The sequence below is a fragment of the Staurois parvus genome, unplaced genomic scaffold, assembly GCF_062004578.1.
Source record: "Staurois parvus isolate SC_StPar_1 unplaced genomic scaffold, SC_StPar_1.0 ptg000853l, whole genome shotgun sequence".
NCBI classification, from domain to species: Eukaryota; Metazoa; Chordata; class Amphibia; order Anura; family Ranidae; genus Staurois; species Staurois parvus.
In genome coordinates this window covers 1-26,341 of record NW_028318649.1, presented here as the reverse complement: position 1 = coordinate 26,341, position 26,341 = coordinate 1, and the positions used below count along the sequence as shown (strand labels likewise).

At 40.8% G+C, this 26,341-nt stretch overlaps 1 protein-coding gene across 2 annotated transcripts; it reads right to left on the bottom strand.

The window, feature by feature from the left end:
• Nucleotides 1–1,489: 1,489 nt before the first annotated feature.
• On the bottom strand, nt 1,490–14,623 carry LOC149443521 (uncharacterized). Of its 2 annotated transcripts, none has more exons than XM_089655591.1 (10): nt 13,947–14,623; nt 13,426–13,689; nt 12,360–12,833; nt 12,005–12,082; nt 11,646–11,771; nt 11,355–11,525; nt 11,100–11,273; nt 10,936–11,017; nt 10,637–10,785; nt 1,490–4,686 (listed from the first exon to the last, which is right to left on the bottom strand). In XM_089655591.1, exons 1-10 carry the CDS (start codon nt 14,478–14,480, stop codon nt 4,420–4,422), a joined length of 2,319 nt encoding a protein of 772 aa, XP_089511717.1. In that variant the 5' UTR covers nt 14,481–14,623; the 3' UTR covers nt 1,490–4,419. The 2 variants fall into 2 exon arrangements, with proteins under 2 accessions (XP_089511717.1, XP_089511718.1); XM_089655592.1 differs by having other exon boundaries at nt 13,959–14,623.
• Between the last annotated feature and the right edge of the window lie 11,718 nt (nt 14,624–26,341).

Genomic DNA, 26,341 nt, shown 5'->3' with positions numbered 1-26,341 from the left:
ATACCATAAAATGTGCTCTGCTCCTCATCTACGTCACAAAAATAGACAAAGTACTTCAGCTGACCACACAATTTAATTTTTAGTGTGTTTATTGAACACATCCATTAAACATTTACAGTGCTGAAGGAAAAAATAGGCAAACCCCTGGAGTTAGTAGTTATAAGCAAGCACATTTGGTAGCTCTAGATCAGACCTGCACTACTTTCCAGAATGACCTTTTTTTTTTTTTTTTAAAAGAAGAAACTGCTTCAGCTCAGACACATTTGTAGGATGTCTGGTGTGAACTGCTCTCGAGGTCATTCTACAGCATCTTTATGGGGTTAATGTTGATTTCCAGACAATTTGTCGGTCAACTGAAGGATGCCTAAACACATTGAGATTGCTTTGCATCCCTTTCCAATATTATGCCGATCAACTACTGTTAATCAAAGGTCTTCAGAGAGCTACTATTTGTGAGGTATGGTTCACATCAGCTGATGCTTCTTATGAACAGCAATCTTAAAATGTTTGAGTGCCTTTTATCAGCAGCTCTGAACCACTCCAAACTAATTTTTTATTAATTGGATTCCAGGTATGCAATCTACTGACTCCAATCAATTAGTTGTTGAAGTTAAGTAGGCTATGAGCTCACTTACGTTTTCCTCCAGCACTGTGAATGTCTAATGGATGTGTTCAAGATATGAGAAATTAGAATTGGTTGTGTTTTGTCAGCTTAAAAAGGACATTGGATTTGTCTATTGTGAGATAGATGATGATCAGATCACATTTTATAGTTTTTGGTTCTATAGTCTTCAATGGAAACACTGCAGAAAAGCATGTAGTGCGTTTTTGATGTGGAAAATGCTTCGGTGTGAACCTAGGGTAAGCGGAAGCCAGGTTGTTCTGTGTCTCTCATATCACAGGACTGTTGCATTGATAAATTCGAGCTGCTGAGCTATGACATGCTGAGGAGTAGCAGACACATATACAGCTCCAATGTTTAAATAAAATTCCCTTCACACTGAGGACCAATAGGCACTAAACTTAAGGGCTCGTTGATACCATGCGTGCATGAAAACTGATGGGAAAACTATGCAGATTGCAGAGACATGAGTTTATATAAGTTTCCATGTGTGTTTCAGCAAGTTTTTATGCAGCCGGTATCAGTTTTCATGTGTGTCCATTATGTGCCCTGTTCGTAACAACGTTGATGTCGTGTATGGTTTTTTTAATGCAGAAAACTGCATACACGTTGCAGATCCCTGCGTAGAAACAAATCTGCACGATACCAGTATTGGGGTGTGAACAGGACACCGAGAACTATTTTTTTTTTTTTTGGTGCCCTTGCAGAACAAGTGCAGAAAAACTTGAGTCTTTGCACCATGGTGTGAACAAGTCCTTATTTTTATGAATTTGCACTTTTTTTTTTTATTCAATTGGAATGCAAACAGGAATTATAATGTTTCTCCAACTGGGGGGAAAAATAAATAAAAAAAATTAAACCACACAGTAAACCAAATAATTGTATTTTTTATTGCCAATGTCACAGAAGCAAAAAGTTACATAAAGCAATGTGGCGAAAACCGCAAAACAGGAGAAAAACTTTGATGGCTTTGCAGAGTTGTGGTTGTGGATCCAATAACTGTTGACTTCCAAAGTGGAGGCTTTGTTTATAGTCTACAAAACTGCAATGTGCAGTAAAGCAAGTTCATTCCACACACCGCAGCTCAATCAATACAGTAAATGCATCTGCAAATGTGACAAGGCACCTTTAGAACAGCTGAACTCGCAGAGACAGCAGTCTAGGTTGGGCCTATTAATTGCTGAACAATTGAAATGTGTCCTTAAGAGTTTAGAAAACTGTGAGGTAACAAAATATAAAAAAGTAGAGAAGATGCTGTTCCAGAAATCACACAGAAATCCAAAGCACCCTATTTCACAATTCATTCTAAATGTATGGGGCTGATTTCTAAATACTGAAGAAAAATGTGATGTTGCCCCTAGCCACCAGATATCAAGCTTTAAAAACGTAATAATTGGCACTGGAAAAGCAAAAGGAGGATTAGAATTGTTGCCATTAGCAGCACTGCCCCTTTTCCTGTGGTCATCTTGCAAGAATGCTAGCCTGTGCAGACATTTGACTTAGGGAAATGTCCATAATATACTGATGCCTTTTAGTGAAAGGAACCAATCTGGGAATACTGTTCCCCTCAAAACTTTATTTTCTGTCAAGTTATACCTTAAACATATCAATGTGAATTAGTGTAAAACACAGAAGTTCAAAAATAAATTCAACAGGGGGGTAACATTTCTCCCCATGTATTAATCCAATATGCACCAAAACCTACTTAAATTCCACGGATGTGAACCTGTGAATTCTCATTTATTAAAATACAAGTCCAGGCAAAGGTTTCTCTCCAAGTTTCAGAAGTACTTGGGAAGAGTAAATACTTATGCCATTATGGGATATTTCACTTTTGTTTAGGTTTCTATGACAGTCGCACATGAAATAAGGGGAACAGTTTTCACTAGGACATAGAAGCAGTCAAAACTTGGTCCAGATGGTATAACCAATGCACATTTTTACTAAAAACATAGTTTGTAGCATTGCCTACACTGGAACAATTTCCGATCGCTTACTGTCCTGACAGAAAGTGAAGGAAAAGCTCCCCAAGCAGGACAAAGACTACAAATAAAACCATAAAAACTTGACAGTGGTTCTGACCAAAGCTACACACTTTAGAGCCGAGCTCCAGGCACAAAAAAAGTTCATCCAAATATACTCATCATAGCTGCAAAAGGTTAAGAATCCACTTTGTGTGCACCAAATGTCTTTGGAAACCCAGACATTACCTTGTAAAAGTAATGAATGACATATCTGTGCTGCACATAGCCTGTTCAAAGTACAGAGCTGTGGGAGGGACCCTGTAACCCCACTCACTACAAGCTGTCTGAAGAAAATGTAGGCGAGGGGGTCAGTATCAGCAGTGACTGGTCTTAAAACTCCAGCAGAGAAGCAAAGTATAGGAGTTGTTTCATACTAGGTAATTGCAAAGATATGGAAACATTACACAAAGGACACCAAGATTCATGGAAGAATAGCCTGGATTTCCGCTTTACAAAAATGTGTGTCCCTCAATACTTAACATTTTACATCCAAGGGAAAAGTCCATAGACAAATCGATCATTAAACAAAACAAATGCATAGGATTTCCCCAGCACAATCTAGAATTTTATCAGATAAAGGCATGTTGGCCACAGTCATTAGTCTAAGGTTATCTTTGGCATTTCAAACAATCACATTTTAATATTAGCATTGCATGCCCAGGAATAATTTTGAAAAGATTAGGCAATACTAAAACTTCTGGATACAACAGGTATACAAAACTGATCTATACATGTAGAATTGCAGATTGCCCTAAAAAAAAAAAAATAAACAGGGTCATTCATCATAAAAATGTGGTATGTTTTTCTATATCAGACAAAAAAAAACTAAGTTTGCATGATTTATATTTTAATTTGGCATTTGATATTCATGTTTGATTAAAGATTCTTGATTGTTTTTCAACACTGCTTTTAAATTAACATGTATCCAAAGTTGTTAATATAATAAATTCCTTCTAAAAATACTGAATGTTAATAGCCAAGTTTAGTTAAAGCAAAAAAAAAAAAAGCCCTAATGGATATTCTTTGATATAAGCATAATATATATATATACTTTATTCAAAAAAGCTGATTTTATTTTGTCAATAAAACTGATTTCATGGATAGGAGAGCTAAATTTTAATGAGAAAAGTGTCATACGAGTTTAAAAAAAAAATGGGAGTGAGCTACTCCCCCAATAAGGTGACAAGTTACCAGTAACTGTCAGTAGAAAAAAGTTATTGCTGCAATTCCCAGACCAGGCCTTTTCAAGCTGCAGCTTAAATCGATAGTGTCAAAGCTGCTAGACTTAACAAGAATGGGATAGTTCCATTCCACAATCGTTTAATTTGAAGGGAACCTACAGCAGATTCCTCTTTTTCATTACAAACCAATCACACGCACCCACTCGCGCACACACAACCCTTCATCTGCTGCATAGAAGATTGTCTCTCTCTTTCTAAAGTGCTGCACCACCCACAGCACTAAGTAAACATGCCAAGTAGTTATTGATATCATACAAACCCAGGGAAATGGGGATTCATGAATACTCATCAGGAGCAGGCCTTTGTGAAAAAAGAGGGGTAAGAGGGTGTACCTTGAAGCAAGGAAAGATGAAATGACTGACACCCAGAAATCAGCACCTCATAAGAAAATAAAGTGGAAGTGAAAGGAGTTGTAATCCCACTCTCTACCTTCTATGCTCCATTCCTTTCAGTATCCAGCTATTAACCACCTGAGCCTCCCACAAGAGCTGCTTATACCCTCATGAACGAAATGTTTGGACACAGTGCAGAACTAACAGAAGAGCTTGACAAAGCAGTTCTGGCAGTATGGCTTGTCATTCTGCTCTTTGAAGGTTCCTTTGTTGAGCTGCTTAAGGCAAAAGGCACAGACAAAGTGCTCTGGATGGAACTTCTTCCCCATTGCAGTGATACAGCGGCCAGTGATGGGCTTTTGACAGCCAGAACACAGCGATCCACGGCGTTCGTGATAATGAACCTCACAATATGGCTGCCCGTCGTGTTCGAAGAAACTCCCATTAACAAATGGAGTAAAGCATTCCTGGAAACAAACCACATGATCTATTTAGCTATTAAAACAATGTTACAGAAGAGGCAGTACAGAAAATAAAGATTCCATATCTTAGAGTACAATACAAGACACACAAAATCATTCACAGACCATGGGTTATATACTGCTACCTTCAGGTGATTGGACACTGGTTGAACCTTAGCTGGGTTTGCGCCTAATGTCCTTCATATAACCCTACCCATTCCATGAGACTGCAGCTTTGTTAGCAAGCAATAAAGGGATCACAGAGAACTGTACGTAAAGAAACAGAATTTACAGTTACATCAAAATTCTGCATCTTTATCCTACAGTACAGGACTCCAAAATGAATTGATTATTGGATGTCCCTAAAGTTATAATCAACGGGTGGGTAACAAGGGGTGGGCAACAATACAGATAAACAGCACCAAAAAGTTGGGAAAAAAGGTGGCAAAGGCCAAAACAAAAAGGTTATACAGTAAAAGCACCTTGCTGCTGGAGCAAAAGTAGAAACTCATCAACCAGCTAGCAACCACAGTATGGAAGAAAAGTAAATAAAATTTAGGCAGTGACTGCACTCTAAGGAGTAGTGCAGACTGAATGACAACAATTTGTACAAACTACTAAGGAATCCCCTGGTTATCCCAGGGGCTGAGGAAGAACTCCAATAATCTAGTACCTCAAAGACATGGTGAAGGGGAAAAGCCAATCTTGTGAGTAAGAGGTGGTCTACAGGAATAGGTAGACAGGAGGGGAGAATAACCTGCAAACTGCTTTCGCTAAAAAGGAAGAAAATCCCTGACATCAGAGCGTTAGACTTTCAAGACTCCTGTACCTCTGTATCTAACTATAAATTAGACAAATGGCTGTTTCAGAAGGGACTTTGTGAAAGCCTGGCTACTAACTAAAATAGTTCATACCAATGCATCTTTTGCAATTCATTATGTAAAGCCTTCCTATGTAGGAGATGGTAAGTCCTTAAATCTTTTCCCGAGTAGGAAAGACTAACACCCATTGTAATGCTAAAGTGAGAATGGGATAAGGAAATTTTGTTTCTTAGTGAGCAGAAAAGAACTATAGAGAGGAGAGGACAGCAACTAAGAATAAGTGTACAGCACGGGATACATATTGTACAGAAAATTGTGAAATAGAATAGTGGGGTCTGAAACCTTTCCCATCCGTAGCTACCACAATGTATTAATTGGGGGATGCCAAAAAGGCATCTTTCCTGCACCACAAATTACCATAGGTTTCTGCACATAGGCACAGAATGTAGACATTCTGGGGATTTGACAGATTAAGTCCTCCATGGCATCTACACAGACTATTAGGGCAGCAGGTAAGGAGGAGGAGAGGCAAAAGAGTGCTTGTTGATAGCTCCCATCTGATTCCAAAAGGGGATGTAGTCTCTGGAATAGGGCAGACATTATGGCTTTGAATTCAGCTTTAGTCAAAAAGGTTGGATGTAGTGCACCTATAAGAGAACTCAAGCCGTGGGGTTAGAGCAGTGCTGGTATTATACCTTGGGGAGTGGGGAAACCACTAACAACCTTAGAGAAACTTGGAGTTTCTTCAGAGCTCATGGCAGACTCACTGCTGTCGTGTTCCCGCTCCCAAGTGCCTGCAATCCTTTATTGCCAAGTGAAGGTCTTACCCTGCAGGGTACTCATATGGATTAGGGGGTGGTACATATCTGGTATGGAATCATGGCAACCCAGGAGGAGTTCCAATGGTTGTTTCCTTTTGGAGTAGGGCAACAGGCGGTTTGTCAAATGTTCAGAAAATGGCAGCTGGAAGTGCGCACCTAAGAGTCTTATAAGTACTACATCAGTAACCAGAAACTTTCAGTTGAGAGGTGGAAATAAAAAATGAGTCAAATTGAATAGGTAAATAATACAATCTAACATAACCTATTAGTCTGAATATTGATACAATAATCTTAGGGAAAAACAGAGTTCACATTCCTAATCCCCCTTTGCCCTAGGATGCGCTTGTATGCAGAGCACTGAGGTATGTCTTGCAGGATATAGCTGTAGTTTATACTACAAAGCCATGAATAATCTTAAAAACAGTATGTGCAAAGGGTACAGGAAAACCCTCTTACCTTGTCCATGTCACTTGTCCCATCCAGGGCGCAGAGGGGTCTTCAGGGTCTGGGTGCCAAAAAAACTGACCAAGGCCTTGGACCTATATGGCACCCTGCGACTAACTACATTTATTGCACTACATGGTAAGGTAAGAAACTCTTCTCCAAGACGAGGTGTTCATTACCCAATCAAAAAACTAGAGCCTCACAAAGTGAGCAGGATTAGGGGACGAACTCAGTGATGCCTTTGGCAGTGTCCAGTTTCCCGCAGGTAGTGGTATATAACCCATGGTCTATGAATCGATTCCTGTGTCATAATTAATAAGTGTGTGTATATATGTGTGTATATCTACACACATACATACATACATATACACACACACGCGCACACACACAGTGCCTTGAAAAAGTTAAGTATTCATACCCCTTGAAATTTTCCACATTTTGTCATGTTACAACCAAAAGCATAAATGTATTTTGTTGGGATTTTATGTGATAGACCAACACAAAGTGGCACATAATTGTGAAGTGGAAGGAAACTTATAAATGGTTTTCAAAATGTTTTACAAATAAATATCTGAAAAAGTATGGCGTGCATTTGTATTCAGCCCCTTTTACTCTGATACCCCTAACTAAAATCTAGTGGAACCAATTGCCTTCAGAAGTCACCTAATTAGTAAATAGAGTCCACCTGTGTGTAATTTAATCTCACTATAAATACAGCTGTTCTGTAAAGCCCTCAGAGGTTTGTTCGGGAACATTAGTGAACAAACCGCATCATGAAGGCCAAGGAACAGAACAGGCAGGTCAAGGATAAAGTTGCGGAGATTTTTAAAGCAGGGTTAGGTTATAAAAAAATATCCCAAGCTTTGAACATCTCATGGAGCACTGTTCAATCCATCATCTGAAAATGGAAAAAGAGTATGGCACAACTGCAAACCTATGAAGACATTGCCTTCCACCTAAAAAGCATTAATCAGAGAAGCAGCCAAGAGGCCCATGGTAACTCTGGAGGAGCTGCAGAGATTCACAGGTCAGGAGGGAGAATCTGTCCGCAGGACAACAATTAGTCATGCACTCCACAAATCTGGCCTTTATGGAAGAGTGGCAAGAAGAAAGCCATGGTTGAAAGAAATCCATAAGAAGTCCATTTACAGTTTGCAAGAATCCATTTTGGGGACACAGCAAACGTAAAAGAAAGTGCTCTGGTCAAAGAAGACCAAAATTGAACTGGCAGAGACATCCTCAAAAAGCCTTGCAGCTGTAACTGCAGTGAAAGGTGGTTCTACAAAGTATTGACTCAGGGAGGCTGAATACAAATGCACGCCACACTTTTCACATATTTGTAAAATATTTTGAAAGCCATTTATCGTTTTCCTTCCGCTTCACAATGAAGTGCCACTGTGTGTTGGTCTATCTAATTCCAATAAAATACATTGTTTTTGGTTGTAACATGACAAAATGTTGAAAATTTCAAGGGGTATGAATACTTTAGCAAGGCACTGTGTATGTACACAATATTATATATATAACAAACCCCTTATTTTAGGGAACCTAATAAAAACAGGTTACCCTGCCCAAAAACACATATCCAGTATCACTGCATCAGAAAATGAGCAATCAATGGTAGAGAAGTAAACTGGATAAAAGTTAAAAGCTATTCATAAAATCTAAAATAAACCTGTGTTCAGAAAAAAAATTAAACTTGGCATTGCTGATCTCTATCCCTAAAAATACTCATTAGTTGTCAATCCTTTCGAATGCATTCAATACAAAATCACTAAACCAACAATCAGCATGCTGACCAGGTGATCAGACTTTATTTTCTTTACCATTGTTGTTCTGTCAATAAGCCAATGTATTGAAGTAGGGAGGCATCCAGGTACCTTGCATTTTTAGCAGCAATGTTACCTGTATTTTTCTCAATATAGGTTTCCTTTAAAACGCCAGAACATAAATGCAGTCTTGTTAAATGTCAGTTATCCTGATTATGAATAACATGGTGACTAACCAGCTCTGAGATAAATTGATAAGACCGGTTTGGGGCTACCAGGCATTCAGATTTCCTTTTTGACAGGCCCTTTTAGCCCTCATGCACACAGTAAGGCATTTAAAGAGGTTTTTTTTCTCCTAAAAGGAGTTTAGCAGCATTTTTGGACCTCATGCACATTGCAGCTCGAAAAAGCTGCTCCTACAGGCGTTTGAACAGTTTTATGCTTTTATTTTCTCTGCCTGTTAACTCTCCTCCATATTAGCCTATGTGTCCATTCACACTACAGGCAGTTTCAGGAGTTTAGTGGCAGGGGAACTTACAGGCAGAAAAAAAAAACCCCCTTTGAAGTGTTACTATACACAGGACCCTGCATCCACTATATCCGGGCTCCCACAGTACAAAGAACATGGAAGTGCAATTATTTTAGTAAATATAAACTGCAAAATACCTTTTCTCCTCAGCAGTTAGAGCAGTATTGTGGCTTCTGTGTCCAGCCCAACACTAGCTAAAACGTGTAGGGGGAGCTTTCTTTCTGCTCTAGAAGGATGGAAATCCCCTGAACTCTGTCTGGACAGTGCTTATTGGCCCTGTCCTGATCACATGCACTCACCCAAGAAAGAAAAAAAAACCTCTCTAGCAATATACACCAAACTGAGCAAGTGCATGCCTACAGTTCAGTCTGGAGATAAGTGGTGGTTGCTTGAAAAAGGGGAAAAACAGAAGACAGGATCAAACAGCCTTTTTACACACTGCAGAGGAGTAACCCCTTAGGTTCCATGGTGAGTATAACAAGCATGCTTTACTGCATATACAGACTTTTTACTGTTGTGGGTTTAGTAACACTTTAAGGCCTCATGCACAAGGGACATTTTTGCAGCCAAACTTAAGGGTGTCAGGTATTTGTTTTTCACAGCCTCCAAAACGCCCTTCCATAGTTTCCTGTGTATCCATGCACACAGACTTTTAGAAGGTTTTAGAGGCAGAGGCTTTTAGTAACGGTTAAAGAAAGAAAAAAAAAAAAAAAAACCCTACTGTCAGTGCACCCAGAAGCAGCAGCGTTTTGGCAGAAAAACCATTTGACGTGTGTAAACACATCTAATGGCGCCTAATTATGTGTTAACGCTGAATTATTATTCTGGCCAATTAAATTAATGTCCAAGGGCTTGAAACCTGTAAACATGTTAGGCACTTTTGCAAGTGTCAGGCGATTTTTATGCCAAAACGCTGCTGCAAAGAAGAGGAGCGTTTTTAAAACATCCTGTGTGCATGAGCCCTAATAATGTTTTTTTTATGCCTGCAAACTCCCCTGCCACTTAACTCCTGAAAATGCCTATAGTGTGCATGGACACATAGGCTAACATGGAGGGGAGTTTTCAGGCAGAGGAAAAAAAAAAAGCTCCAACACCTCTACAAGCAGCTTTTTTGATCTGCAGTGTGCATAAGGCCTAAATGCCATGTTGCCTTTCGGACATCACTGAACTTAAACCGCCAAACAAAATATGGGCACAGTAAAAAGCTTTGATCACTATTTAGTAGCACATTTATAAAGCAGTGAATCTGACATCCACTGCTGGTCAAACTTCCTGGTGCATGTTTTACATGACGGCAATTGATTCAACAGCACTGAATGTTAGGTCACAGTTATATTCACTGCTTTATGAATATGCCCCATAAACAAAGCAAATCTAAACCCAAAACCAAAAATGTAAGATATTAAAGAACACCAGTCCTTAGATGTGAATGTAGCCTTAGTCTCCTGTGTGGTTCATGTGCAAATCACAGCCAATTGGCAGTTTAGTCATGTTGAAAATACTGCACATTAGAGGCAAATAATGTGGACATTATAAGTGAAAGTGGTCGATGAGCAGAAAAGAGGTTCTTACCCTGCAAACAAAGCACTCCGGGTGCCACAAGGTGTTCAGAGCAGATATATAATTCTCCAAGATGGCATGGGTACATCCACCACACTTGGGAGCAAACATATCAAAGTAATCCTTACGACAATAGGCCTTACCATCCCTCTCATGGAAGCCTGTGAAATGGAGGTATGTTAGAACAAAAACACATGCATTGTGCCTTACTTCATACATTACCAAATATGACTACATCCAAAGAAATGTATTACAACACAGTTTTCACATTGCTTTTTGAAAACCTCTCTTGGGTTACTGAAGTATATTACCTTCTGGGCCAAAAAATGCTCCACACTGTGCACAGAAGAAATGTTCAGGATGCCATGTTCTGTCTAAAGCAGTCACAACTTTCTGTTGAATAAAGATAAAAATACTGTGTTAGGCCTATTACATTGAATAAAACACTGTCCTTTTACAAACAAAAAAAACTTACATCCAGTATGGGCCCATTACAGTAGAAACAACGTGGGGAGAATAGATTGTGATAGTCTTTTTCACAGTAAGGCTGACCATCTCGCTCAAAGAAGTTGCGTGATCCAATTTCCTCCTGGCAATGGGTGCATACAAAGTGTTCAGGATGCCAGGTCCTTCCCATAGCTGTGACAACCTGCAGACAAGAAAAGATTATCAGCGTCCGCTGAAAGTTCACTAAGGACCTTTCGTTTCAACACCAAGAAACTATACTTACCTGACCAGCAATTGGCTTCTTGCAAGCTCCACAAACACCCTTGGCCACAGTGGCTACTCCCAGCTTGTTAAGGTCAGACTGCAGGCTTCCCAGCATGTTGTCTAGCTGACTGCCTGGCTTTGGAACACTGGAAGGAGGAGAGCTATTCACAGACTTTCCTTGAGCCATGAACTGTAAGACAAAAAATAAAGGGCAAGCTTTCAATTACAGAATCCTGTTCCTCTTATGTAGTCCCAATTTCAAATTGGATGGACAGGTTGACATTATAACTGCATCACACAAAGTATATACCAAAGATGTTTCATTAGCGGTAGCAAGAGACCTAGAGGAAGGATTACGATAGTCATAACCATGTATGAAATCCTCATCTTCCTGTGAAGCCCACGAAGGGGAAGGTGGAAGGAAAGGTACCGATGACTAAAGACCAATACAAAAAGAAAAAAAAAATATGTTGACTAAGCCACTGCACAAGATGCTGCCCAGCATGCAAATTGACACACTGATTAAACACATGCACCATCTATCCTACAATTTCTAAAACTGATATGCCAGCTAGTTTTCCACAAAAATATTTACCAAATTGGTTTGTGAAACTGTACTATTCTAATACTCTAAAAAGGTCAAAGACCACGCACAGTAAAACAACCTGCCTTATTTGGAGGAGAAGGGTTCAGAGGAGGACGTGAAGGAAAGACTGCCACATCAGTGGAAGCAAAAGGAGAGATCATCTGAAAGAAGGTTCATATTGGTCTTATTGTAAAAGCCAACTGACATATGTTTAAAAGACAAAACTGAAAAAACAACTCGGACCCAAAATTTCCCAAACACAAGATGCACATCCATCACAACATATTACTAATCTCACTAAATTCTTGCAACCACTATATGGCCACAATCAACATATACTGTTTTGTTTAAACCATGATCACTTTATGTTAACATTTAAACATATTTTTCTTCTTATTAAGCCTATAAAATCACAGACAGCATTTAACAAATTCCTGCCTGAATAGGTGGAAAGAGTGGATGATCATCCGTCTGGCAGGCAACAGAAATGTAGGACTTAGGAGCAGGCAGGGTCCTTGGGGGAGCAGAGGTGAAGGCCCATGGGGTAGGAGGCTCTTCCAGACAGGGAATTCGAGGTACTTCCAGCAGAGGTACTACTCTAGACAAATCTTGATAATCATCACTATATCTTTTCCAAGAAGGTGGTGGCTGAGGAGGTAGTGTAGTCAATGCAGGAGGATGCAAAGGAGGGAGAGTGGAGGGTAAAGGAGGTGCAGGAGGAGGAAGAAAAGGGGAGGGTAATGAAGTGACGGTAGCAGTGGAAGAAAGAGTTGGAGTAGAAGGAGGTGGAGGAGGTTGAGCTGGTGATGTAGATTTAGACACAAGTCTAGTCATCTGCAGTGTGCCAGGTGGAGAAGTAGTGACAGACAATGTTTTTCTCATTAGCTGTGGAGAATCCGGGGGTATGATTATCTAAATAGAAAACAGTGGGATAAATTAAGTCAGTAAAGAAACTAATAAATAGGGAACATAATATGTGTGTAACAAATAAGAATGAAGTAGACAAGGTCGCAAGCACTCCCAAAAGCAACTGTTCCACCACAAGCCAGCAATCCAATCCAAAACTTATTTTAGGTAATGCAGCCATTTGAATCAGTTTGCCCACTGGAGTTTCAGATATCACAGTCTTGTCTGGATAAAATATTGTCCTCTATATGGGCTTATTCCAAAGATATAGGGAAGTTGCACTCTTTGTCATGAGACGTTTCAAAACAATTAACCACAAAGATTAAAAGAGGAACTGCTGCACTTCTATGTGCTTATAAAAAAATGTTTACATTGAAAAAAAATTCCCATGCACATTATATATGAAAATAGTTGATCATTTATGTTAAAGGGTAAAAAGATACCCCTGAAAAGAAGTGCAAAAAAATGACAACGGACTGACAAAAAAAAAAAAAAAATGCTGGCAGGCAAAAATGTAAAAAGTTGCAATTTAGCAATAGTCCCAAATCTTCAGGGTGTCCATGCAAAGCATTCTTTAGACAGACACATACACTTGTACCTTCTCAACCCTTTGTTCTGATGTTCGCAAATTTTTAGCAGGCTGAGATGTAATAATTACTCCCTCTGTCAGCCAATTATCTTCTGGGCTCTTGAAAGTTTCCTGCTTGTCTATGCCAAATCGCCCATGCAGTTCTTCAATCAGTCGGTCTTGCGAAGGACTCTTGTTATATATAGCTGGTCCAAATTTTCTCCGAGGAGAAAGGTCCCGGGACATTGGATGCACATTAGGAGATTCTTTTGTCCTTTTGATCACAGACTTTATCTGAACATTAAATACAGTGTTACTGGACAGCAGCACACAATAGGCCTAAAAAAAATGGCCAAGTTTAGTCTCCAAGAGCACACAACACTCAATGAGAAGTACTAAATGTCCTTATTAGACATCACTGTTATGAGACACTACAAACATTCCAAAATGTGTTAGAGGTCATCGGCTTGTTCAAATACTAACCCAGGAAAATTTGCATGCACCTACAGAAAAGGAACGTCAGACATGCACATTTTGCCATGCACAGAAACCTCCATGCTTGCCTGACGTGAGGCTGAGATTCGTTCCCGTGCTGAAGTCTCTGGAAGTGTAACTTGGGAAGATTCCTCAGCCCAAGAAGGCTCCAGGGATTCAATTTCAGACTGAAATCCAAATGTTGTATGCTGCTGAAGAAGTCCATTGGGGACAATGCTATCACCCTGATCACCAAAATACCGCGTAAAAGTGTAGTCAGTCCCTAGTTCAATACCTGCACCCCTCACTGGGTCTTCAGTTTTTTCAAGGGTTGACATTTGTGGGTATGGTAGTTGTGATAAATCTGTTTCTCCATCAACAGTTACTTCTTCATGTGATCCTATAACCTCAGACCTGTCTGTTCCATTAAGGGGATCAGTAACTCCATCAGGCTGAGCGGCATTCGTTGATTTTGTATATTCTTGATAAACAAAATCAACCTCCTTCTTGACTTGAGGCTTTTTGAAAAAGCTTGGAAGATAAATGTCTGTTCTCAGACTGTATGCACTGAAAGGGTTAAACACTGGCTGATCCTTGCTGGCATCATCCATCTCTAAACCACGACTTTGTAGGGTAGATACTTTCCTGGAAGAGGGAGATGAAACAGAGCCTTCCTCCTCCTCAATGTGCAGGAGAACATTGGGACTGCTGAGTATGAGAGCCTCACACCCACTCTCTGGATTTGTGTGCAATGAAGTTGGTGGAAGACTACTACAAAGTTCAGAAATGGGCTCAGAAACAGCATGACATGTCTGCATTAGAAGTAGAAAGGGAGAAAGTGAAACTAAATGCAGTTGTAGAATAAAAATGGCAATGAAGCAATGTAATAAAAATTAGGTCAACATCTGCTTAGTAGAAATTACTCAGTTGTGCAGAGAATTTTATGAAACATTCATACAATACACTTTAGGCTGGCCATAAATTATACAATTTTCCTTCAGATTTACCAAAAAACATCCCGTATTTTTCACTCCATAAGACGCACTTTTTCCCCCCCAAAAAAGGGGGGAAAATGTCAGTGCGTCTTATGGAGCGAATATGGAGCGGCCGGTCCGGTATTTCTGTCGCCGCCACCGTGTCAGAATACCAGGCTGGCCGCTCAGCTTTTCTCTGCAGCAGGACCTTACCTGTTCCTCAGTCCAGCGCTGTACAGTCTTCCCGCGCCGGCATCTTTAGTGTGGGCACCCGGCTGTGACAGCCGGGTGCCCACTGCACATATAACAGGTCCCAGAAGACGCCAGGCCATTCACAAAGTGCAACGCTTCTCGCGCAGTGGGCAACCGGCTGTCACAGCCGGGTGACCACACTAAAGGGAGTACAACTCTGTGGAAGTGGGTACCTGTCAAATTCAGGTACCCGGTCCCCCTCCCCCCCAAAGGTCTGCAGTCTCTTGGACATCCCCTGTACTGTGTCCGCAGTCTCTTGGTCATCTCCTGTACTGTGCCCGCAGTCTCTGGTCATCTCCTGTACTGTGTCCGCAGTCTCTGGTCATCTCCTGTACTGTGTCCGCAGTCTCTGGTCATCTCCTGTACTGTGTCCGCAGTCTCTGGTCATCTCCTGTACTGTGCCCGCAGTCTCTGGTCATCTCCTGTACTGTGTCCGCAGTCTCTGGTCATCTCCTGTACTGTATCTGCAGTCTCTGGTCATCTCCTGTACTGTATCCGCAGTCTCTGGTCATCTCCTGTACTGTATCCGCAGTCTCTGGTCATCTCCTGTACTGTATCCGCAGTCTCTGGTCATCTCCTGTACTGTGTCTGCAGTCCATTGGGTCAGAATATTTTTTCTTGTTTTTCTCCTCTAAAACCTAGGCGCGTCTTATGGTCAGGTGCGTCTTATGGAGCAAAAAATACAGTAAAATGAGGTCAAACCTAAAACACTTTTAATTGTATCCAATTAGGCAGGCCCATGCACTACATAATTGGAAGGTAATTCTGATGGAAATTGTACAGAAATTGTGCAGGAATTTGTAAAAAAAATAAAATAAATTGTATAGTATGGCCAGCCTAACATTTCACTGCATATAGTCAGTGCCTGAATCCATCTACAGGTGTGTAGGACAGATGCCTCTCGAAGTAAAAAAAAAAAAAAAACACAAAAAAACTTTCTGCAGGGTATGTGGAGAGGAGAAAGTGAGGTGTGACTGGAGGGAAGGTAACATTTTTACAATGCTTTCAAAAAGAAAAAAACTCAACGTATTTAAAAAACCAAGACCTTGCATCTAAGGGAGTAAACTCTATTTCCATAAAGTTTTTAACTCGTCTGGGTCCAATTGTCTCACGTATATCCATTGTGGGCACCTCTTGAGGGAGAGGAGATCAGTGAACTAGCACTGCAATCTTTGTCTACCTCTGACCAGTTGCTTCATCATGTCATCGAGCTACTGCAGTCTTCAACATCTGGGAGGATTATGCTGCTGTACAGCAAAATGAATGGGTCCACGTCTCCCAGGAAAGGACGTGGATCTGATAAGGACACTCTTTACTCTATAATCCAAAAGGTACGATACGTGAGACCCAGCATGTCACGTGACCAAGGATTTAATTAAGATTTGTGTGTTTTTTAATTGCTCCTGCGATTAGAAGAGGGTGATCCCTAGCTGGATCTCAAAGCTTTACATTTTGGAGATGTAGCCAATGTGGTTGTAAGAACCTTACATATGCCAAGAGAAGTGACACAGATATGAAACAAATCCTCCTACATAAGTTGTACCTGTTTACTGTAGCCCTCTTCTGTTCAGCAGTTCAAAGTGCAGAAAGTGTACAAAAAATTATATATATCCTGAGTGTCAATAAAAAAAATAAAAAAAAAAAGAAAACACAAAAGAACTACAAATAAAAATAAGAGCTGCTGCTGACACTCAGTATGCGTTCCCACAAACAGGCAATAGACGTAAACTATAACAGTGTCGCAATGCTACATAAATAATATTCTATAAAAAAATTATAGACAGTATTAACACACAGTGATAATATCCTATTCTAATGGTGACACCACAGAAACAACAAAGTTTATTTACTAAATGGGGTAATCTGGTTTGAACCACCTGGACACTGGGTGAAGAAAAAAGGACAAACATTGCACTTTACTACCAAACAACTGGTAGTTAAATCAAACACTGGTTTGCATTGCATGGTGTGAAAAAGCATTTAGAAAAAATCTGGCAACTCTTCTCTTTTCAATTAAAAAGTGATACTTCCAAATAGAATGTGCTGTGGTTCGCTGCATCTCTAAGGGTGAAGAGGTGACTGTTCTTATCTATTCCTGCATGTTATAGTGCAACATGAACATTTTTATTGTATTATACAACATACACTATATTGCCAAAAGCATTGGGAAACCTGACTTTACACGTGCATGAACTTTAACAGTATCCCAGTCTTAGCCCGTAGGGTCAATATTGAGGCAGCCCACCCTTTGCAGCTATAACAGCTTCAACTCTTCTGGAAAGGCTGTCCACAAGGTTTACAAGTGTGTCTATGGGAATGTTTGACCATTCTTCCAGAAGCGCATTATGAGGTCAGGCAATGATGTCAGATGAGAAGGCCTGGCTTAGAGTCTCCGCTCTAACTTATCCCAAAGATGTTCTATCAGGTTGAGGTTAGGGCTCTGTGCAGGCCAGTCAAGTTCCTCCACCCCAAACTCACTCATCCATGTTTTTATGGACCTTGCTTTGTACACTGGTGCGCAGTCATGTTAGAAGAGGAAGGGGCCATCCCCAAACTGTTCCCACAAAGTTGGGACCATGAAATTGTCCAAAATGTCTTGGTAAGCTGACGCCTTAAGAGTTCCTTTCACTGGAACTAAGAGGTCAAGCCCAACCCCTGAAAAATAACCCCACATCATAATCCCCCCTCCACCAAACTTTACACTTGGAACCATGCAGTCAGGCATGTACCATTATCCTGGCAACTTCCAAACCTAGACATGTCCATCGGATTGCCAGACAGAGAAGCGCAATTCCAGTGTGGCATGCTTTATACCACTGCTTCTGATGCTTTGCATTGCACTTGGTGATGTAAGGCTTGGATGCAGCTGCTCAGCCATGGAAATCCATTCCATGAAACTCTCTACGCACTGTTGTGCTAATGTGAAGGCCACACGAAGTTTGGAGGTCTTTAGCTATTGACTCTGCAGACAGTTAATGACTTCTGCACACTTCAGCATGTGTTGACCCAGCTCTTTCATTTTACGTGGCCTACCACTTCCTGGCTAAGTTGCTGTTGTTCCCAGTTGCATCCACTTTGTTATAATGCCGCTAACTGTTGACCGTGAAATATTTAGTAGCAATTTAATATTTTACAGATGGACTTATTTCACAGGTGGCAACCTATCACAGAAGCATGCTTGAATTCACTGAGCTCCAAAGAGCGACCCATTCTTTCACAAATGTTTGTAGAAGCAGTCTGCATGCCTAGGTGCTTGATTTTATACACTTGTGGCCATGGAGGTGATTGGAACACTTGAATCCAATTATTTGGAGGGGTGTCCCAATACTTTTGGCAATATAGTGTATGTTTGAAAGATTTTTCCAAATGCAGTAGTCAAATAAAAAACATGATCTAATGTCTATACATTCATTTGTTCATGTGACAGTTCTACAAACTCACTATAGACAATGCAAAAAAAAAAAAAAAAAAGAAGTAGAAATAAAGGCTTACCATTCTTAATGATGCATTTGTTTTTTTATAAACCATAAGAAAAATGAACACAGATTTCAGCCTATTAAATGTCTTCTTGAGATGAAATATTATATAGTATATTCAGGACCATACTAGCCATCACAGAATGTAGGATCTGCACTAAAGTTAGATCCATACAAAATTCATCAATGCTAATCTGTATGGATGCTAGGAAATTAAAAAAAAACAAAAACAAAACTAAATTTCAAAAACCTCAGAAGAGAAATGTCTAGAGCAAGGACTGATTTGGCAACAATGACGCCCCAAGTACAAGTGAAAACATAGGATTTTTGACTTGCCTGTAAAATCTTTAGGTGATTGGACACCAACAAACAAAGTTGAACAGAAATCCCTAGCATAACCCCTCCCACTCCCAGCAAGTTTCAGTTTAGTAGCAAGCAATATGGAGTGAATCAGAAGAACAGAGAGTAGGGGCTTCCTGTATTGCACTCAAAGAAAAGAATTTTACAGGCAAGTCAAAAATACCATTTATTCATTGCACATTACAGGATATGGGAACTTGGTCTTACAAGACTGCGATATCCCAAAGCAAAACAAATGTGGGGTCGATAACACAACACACACTGGCAGGTCCATGAAGATGAACAAACCGAGGACTCAAAAACTCAGTAACTGAAAGCACCATGTGCCCCAAACTGGCAGAGCACTGAACATCCCACCTTGTAAAAAATCTTTACAAAACATTTAAACAGAAAAAAAAGGCGGCAATCTTGTAAATACGTTAAACAGATGCCTGTTGTTGAAAAATTCCTGAAGCACTGACAAACCTGGTAGAGTGTGGCTGAACAAAAAATAAAAATAAAAAAACAAAACAAAGGGAAGAAGCTTATCATTTGAATGTATGCTGGAATGAGGACTTGTCTTGTCCACCAACCAACAGTGGAGCGAGAAGTAGATGTCACCTACTGGAACCCTCAGAACAGCATGAATCTGATTGTCTAAAAAAAAGCTGTAGTTGAGAAGAAAATTCCCACAACAAATGCCACATCCAGAAAGTGGAGAAATTTTCCTGGAATGTGATGTAGCGGGACATAAAGAAAAAAAAATGTCCCGGGTAAGGTTGAAGGAAAAAAAAAAAAAAAAAAACAAAAAAAAAAAAACACACCTTGGAGAGAAAAGACGACAATAAGCCTTAATACATCCTTGTGCAACACAAAGAAGGGCTCTTTAAAGGATACGACCGCTAACTCAAAGACTTGTTTTGCAGAGATGACAGAAATGAGGAGGGCAACCTCCTACTTAGTACAAAGAAACAACCAACCAGGCTGAGACCCTACAGTTTCTCCTGGAAGTAAAGAGGGGAGCCCAGGAAGCATTTCCTGCACACAGTTTTTACCAATGCATGAGCGGCAAGACATCTTTGGGAAAATATGGATAGGGCTGGGGTAATTAAGGCCAATTCTGAATTCAGAAAGATCTAGGCTGGCATTCATTGTGGGTACCCACCAAATCAATTGGATGAAGGAGTTCTGTAATTCCAGAGCAAAACTTATTCACCATCATGCCAGAGCAGGCCTGGTCCTGCTACTCAGGCATATGGGATGATCCAGAGATTGCATCTTTTTTGTTCCACGCTGATAGAACATTGAGTTGCAATGGTCTGGAGTTAAAATGAGCATTTAGAAATGCCTAGAGGGAGGACACCATTAGGCCAAAGACACACATGCAAAACTGAAGGGCGGTTTTGGCTCCTAGATTATAGAGCCTGAATGTGGTAGCAAAGAGTCTGGAGTTGTTCAAATGAATGGAAAAACTTTGGACAGGACCAAGCCCACACTCTCCCAGCGATAAGACAGTTTGATTGTAGTTTTCTTTAGATTCACGATCCAGCCAATGCACTGAAAAGTCCATTAGAAAAAGGGCTGCCAGTTTGAAGTGACTGTTCTCTCAGAAAGAGGTAGTCTAGATATCCCACTATGGGGTTGCCAGAATAAAGCAGAGCAAGAATAGCACTATGGAAGACCCAAAGTTCAGTGGACAAGCCAAAGAGAAAAGAAATTTATTGCTGAGTAATCACAGTACGCACAGCATTGGTGTGCTGGAAGAAAATGGGGCTTATGAGCCTGTATCTTGATTTCCACAGACTTCAGGTGGACTTTAGGATGGAGGAAGGCACTAAAGCACAGATGTCAAACTGGCAGCCCTCCAGCTGTTGCCAAACTACAAGTCCCATGAGCCATTGCAAGATTGACAGTTACAAGCATGACTCCCAAAGGTAGAGGCATGATGGGACTTGTAATTTTGCAACAGCTGGAGGGCCGCCAGTCTGACACCCCTGCACGAACGGATAGGGCGGATTCCATATGGTATCTTTCACCCACAGCAAGGCCTGGAAAACCTTCAAATCCAGAATGTGGCAGATGCCCCCTTTAGCTGTGGGGACTTTGAACATGTTTCACCTCCCTCCCCCTGGGACAACCTTTGTCCGCTTAGAGCAGGTAAAAGGTCACCTAATCACAAAAGGATGAACACAAAGATGAAATTCCATCCCCTAGACACCAAGTCCTGGACCCAGAGCAGAAAAAAGTCCAGGGGTGCATCACCCATTGAAAGAGGCATACACAAAGCATGCATAGCCCAGAGAAACCACAGATCTATTCACGGCCTAATTGTCCACTGACAGGAGACCAGGAATGGATATTAAAGTATATTATATCCCCTACCTTGGCAACATAGGCACAAGCTTCAACTGCAACAGATATAGAACCAAGAAACTGACAACATGCAGTCTCATGCAGTGTATAGAAATAAGACCTGAAAAAAGGGCATACTTAAGCGTAGGAGTTGTGTCTACATGTTATAATCACCTTCCTGTAACAACTCATCTGGAAGATAGGGTACGTGTCTCAATCTTAGCTCTGGAAAATTCAGAGATGGACTCTGGAGGAGTGGATGAAAAAATTCAGTGCAGTATTAGAATGCCTATGCAGACAGTTTTCACCCTTATAGCCTTCCAATGCAAATACTCCCTAGGGAGCCTTCAGGAAGAGGGTTACACTAGGCAGTGGAACCACAACCCTGGACCTGTATAGCACCCTGTAGCCAACAACACATCACAATATGAGCCTAGGGGAGCACTCAATGCAGAATCCAGAGTTCTGAGAATGAATGAACTACAAGTACCAAAATCCTTTGTGAATGTCGGCTTGTAGTTCTCAATGGTAATTCACCGATTCTTCCTGCCAGTGTATCTGCTTGCTTGTTCAGGATGTACAGGCAAGCTGATATATACGGACAGGTCTGCAGGAGACCTGCATGGCACCAGCAGTCTGCTGATCGCTGGTGCAAACATTGTACATGCTAATTTTTTTTTACCTGCAAAAAAATGTGCATTTATTATTTTTTGTCAAAAGGTGAAGTTATCCTTTAAAGAATGTGCTTTTGAAGGCAGCATGGCATCTGCTTTATATGCAGAGTTAATAATAGATTATATAATTCAACAATACGTCCATGCAGAAATAAAAATAGCTGATCCTTAGAACACCTAGTTCTGCTTCTGGAACTACCTAAAACTGCCCAGAGGAGAAGTAAAATATACAGTTGACTTAAAATAACATTCTTCCTTGGTGCTTGCCTCAGGCACAGGTCCAACAGTATCTTATTAATCCAGTCCCGATTATATTTACATCAAATGTCAAATGATGATTTATATATTTAAGTACACCTTTAAATATAAATCTCTAATTTTTTAAACTTTTTCTGCCACTGCAAATTTAACGCATCTTTCTGCTCTTGCAGGCAAGTTGGGATAATGCATTAGATTAGTTACATGTCCCTATTCACACAGCAAACAAAAAAATAAATAAAAATTGCAGTTCCCAATTTCGATGCGCTTCTCTAGAAAATCCAGCAAGGAAAAATTCTACCTAGTTCTCTTTGTGAAGAGGCTGGAGAGTGGTGTTTGCCACAGTTAAACAGTATCCATGCTGTGCTGGAAAATATCTTATCATTCGTAAACTACATTTGAACACTGTATGTCCCAGTTTTGACAACCTGGGCGATTCCAGACGTTCCCTCTTCCCCCCAACCTTCTGGGACACAGCTCAGGTCCAAGAAGACTGTGGGAGCATTTACATAGCGCAGCATGGCTTGTGTATGTGCGCAATAGGAAATCAGCTGTTAGACTGGATGGAATCACAGCAGGCTTCCTACACTAAAAACGCCAGCGCCAGGGACCCACAATCCGGCGGTGAACCGGCCTGAGAGAGGATCTCTTTTTTTTTTTTGTTAAAAGCTTAACTGAAAAACCGCTTCAAATTCAGGTTTCTTGTTCCTATTTTTGGTGAAGGAAAAAAAAATAATCCAACAAAACTAAGATATTACAAGCAGCAGGACAAGCATCACTCTGTAAACCTACAGCGGACAAAACTGTAAGCTGCTCTAGGCATCAGGCTGTAAAATATACCTGGTCATTATTAACAGATTAACACAAGCTTCCTTACATGGATAGGTTATTCATACCATTCACGTTTAGGTTTATAGGATTCTACACCTTGAAAAAATACGGAAATATTTTATACTGGATAAACATCTGCTGGTCATCAAATTGCAGATGATTGGTTTAGGTCAGAGTTTCTCTGCTAGGGTTCCAGGGTTGTGCTGTCTCTGATGCAGATTTATATCCTCCCAACAGCAGCTTCACTTTTCCCCCAGATTTATATCCTCCCAACAGCAGCTTCACTTTTCCCCCAGATTTATATCCTCCCAACAGCAGCTTCACTTTTCCCCCGTTACTGCTAACTGGAGATGTCATACAAAGTGTCCTTGTTGCCCTAATATCAGAGAGCCAGAACTATAAAGCCTAGGCTAATAGTTCCAACTATCCGGTGACATCACACAAAGCATCCCTACTGCCCTGACAACCAGCTACTGTTCAAATTACTCACATTTGTGCACTGAAGTTCCAGCCCAGGCAGCATGTTAGGCTCCCAATGCAAGCTTAGTGGGAGCCTCTCTCCTGTCTGAACCCAGGCAAAAGGGAAGGACAGTGAGGGAGATGAGAAGGTACAGGAAGCATACAGCCAGGTGGGTGAGAGGGGGTGGAGAGGCCTCCTGCGACAGCTTAAGGGTCCTGAGCAAGAAATGCTTGGAGAAGGGGGATAGAAGAAGCTTGTATATGCTCCTCAGTCAGCCTGAAGACCCATCCTCATCTATTACATTAAACCAATGCAAAGTGGGAATAATTCAATGAGCAGCAATGGACAGCAAGATCTGCAATGAGCAGCAATAAAAAGTGAGTGCTGCTGATGAGCAACAATGCAAATAAATGTTTTTGTGAATGGTATTTAGATATTTAGCACAAAATACAGTTTTAGATTTGATCAGTGCTTGTTATAGCTACAACTCACTGGCTACAATATTGTAAAAGAAGCTGCTGATGAGAAATTTAAGAGGACCCCTGAGATCCTAAAAATGTTTTCAGGGGTTCTTCGAGGATAAAAAAAAATTGTGTTCATCAATAAGTACATAGCACATAAATCATCAAAATGGCCATAATTCCTACTCTCTACTCCCATTCCTTTGCTACTTTTGCTGGGACTAATTAAATGGCTCTGCTGACCCAAGTAGAAAGTTAGAACGAGTTTCCAATTTTACTGTGAAACTTTGGAAACCTCACTATGTGTGAGTTATGTGTTCCCATTGACACAGCATACCGAAAAAACTAAAAATATTTCTTAAAAATGTATAGTTGCTTATTTGACGTATGATTATACACAGCAATGCAAGCTATCCTGGACAATTTCAAATAGACAAAGTGAAGACAGAGTTTGGCAGGCCATACATTAAGCAATTTTCGTTCCTGCAACCACAAGTTGCAGGAAAGAAAATTTCTTAATTTCCCCATCAACACATTCAGTGTTTACGAGTGAACCCCTCCTGCTTTGCTATTGTGTTCTACCAGCGGGGAGCCTAAATTTGAGAAGCTAGTTGAATTTGTTGTCGATTGAAGGAGTGACTTCAGTACAACCAGCCTGCCCAATAGATGAATCAAATCTTGGGTAGTCCCTGCTAAGTTGGCCAGATTCGGTCTATCTATGGCCGGCTCTTGTTTACCATTATTAGCAAACAATGCGGAATGCAAGCCCCATTTGTGAGGACAGTGTTGAGATCTAGTTTACAACACAATGAGATTTGACAGCACAGACAGGGTTACTTATGGTAACATTAACACCACAGCCACCTCCTTACATAGGGGTAAAAGTGAAGTAGCTAATTAAAATGAGACCTTCACCCACTGGATGCCCAGGAAATCATTGCTCTCCTTCCCACCTCCACAATGTAAAAAAGCATTTTTCTGTGTTTGTTTTCAGTATGGGTTGTCTGAAGTTCCTCTTAAAACAAGCAAAAAGCACCTTAAAATGTAAAACAGCAATTTTCAGATATTTTAGTTACTTAGGGTCCATGCAAACTAGATAGCTGAATTTACGAACATTAAGCGCTTTTTTCTGCTTGCTAGCCCCTCTTAAAAATACAATTTGGATTTATTTTTGGCCTGAAAACGCTTCTCTGCAAATATGCCTGTAAACTCCCTAATGTGCATGGACAAAGATTAACACTAACCTTGGGCCCTTATACCACTTTCAGGGAAACATGTAATAAGTAGAAAGTAGGTGTTATCTCACTTTGGCTGGAAAAGTGAAATTGCACCAAGTACATTCAGTCCTGGGCATTGTTGCTATGATCTACACAGGATTATTTCAAATCATCTGCTTTAGATTCACATCCATTCTATGAAGTTTTATGCCTGTGAGGGAAACCCAGCAAAAACAAAAGAGGTGAAGTGAAAAGGGACAATTGGGTGGAAGGATTTATGACAAAGTGGACACAAAGCTTATTGTTCAGAATATGGCATTGAAGACTTTGCAGAATCAAAAAAGTAAAAGCTGCAAAGACAATACGCACAAAGCATAAGTGAAAAATAGAGCAAGTAGTAACTGGCAGCATGTGGCTGTTACTACAGGAAAATGCTATAGCACATGAAGAAACCTTTTATCAGAATAGCATAATTCAGCACTGACAGCAGGCATCCAAGCACAACAATACACACCATCATATTGTGCTGGTAGCTTGATGCCAATCTGTGTTTAACCACCTCCCGCCCACCATATAGTAATATGACTGGCGCAAGATGGTTCTCTCGATCTGGGAGGACATCGTATGACATCCTCCCATTCTCACTGCGCATGCGCGTCTCAGGGAGCGCGCAGCGCGGCGATCAGCGGTGCTCTGTGTCCCTCGGACACAGCGGATCACCGATCACGGAAAGAGCCAAAGATGTCGGCTCGGTCATGTGATCAGCTGTGTCCAATCACAGCTGATCACATGTAAACAGGGAAATGCCGGTTATCGGCATTTCTCTCCTCTCGAGCTGTCACGCTGGTAATCGGCTTTCCGAGAGGAGAGGACATGTACACTGATCATCAGGGCACTGATGATCAGTGTGCCCTGATGATCAGTTTAGCCCCAGCAGTGCCACCTGTCAGTGCCTAACAGTGCCACATAGTGCCTACCAGTGCCGCCCAACAGTGCCAGTCAGTGCCACCTAACAGTGCCAGTCAGTGCCGCCTAACAGTGCTATATATCAGTGCCATGAATCAGTGATGCCCGTCAATGCCACCTACCAGTGCCTCCTCATCAATGCCCATCAGTGACCACCTATCAGTGTCCATCAGTGCAGTCTCATTAGCGCACATCAGTGAAGGAGAAAAATC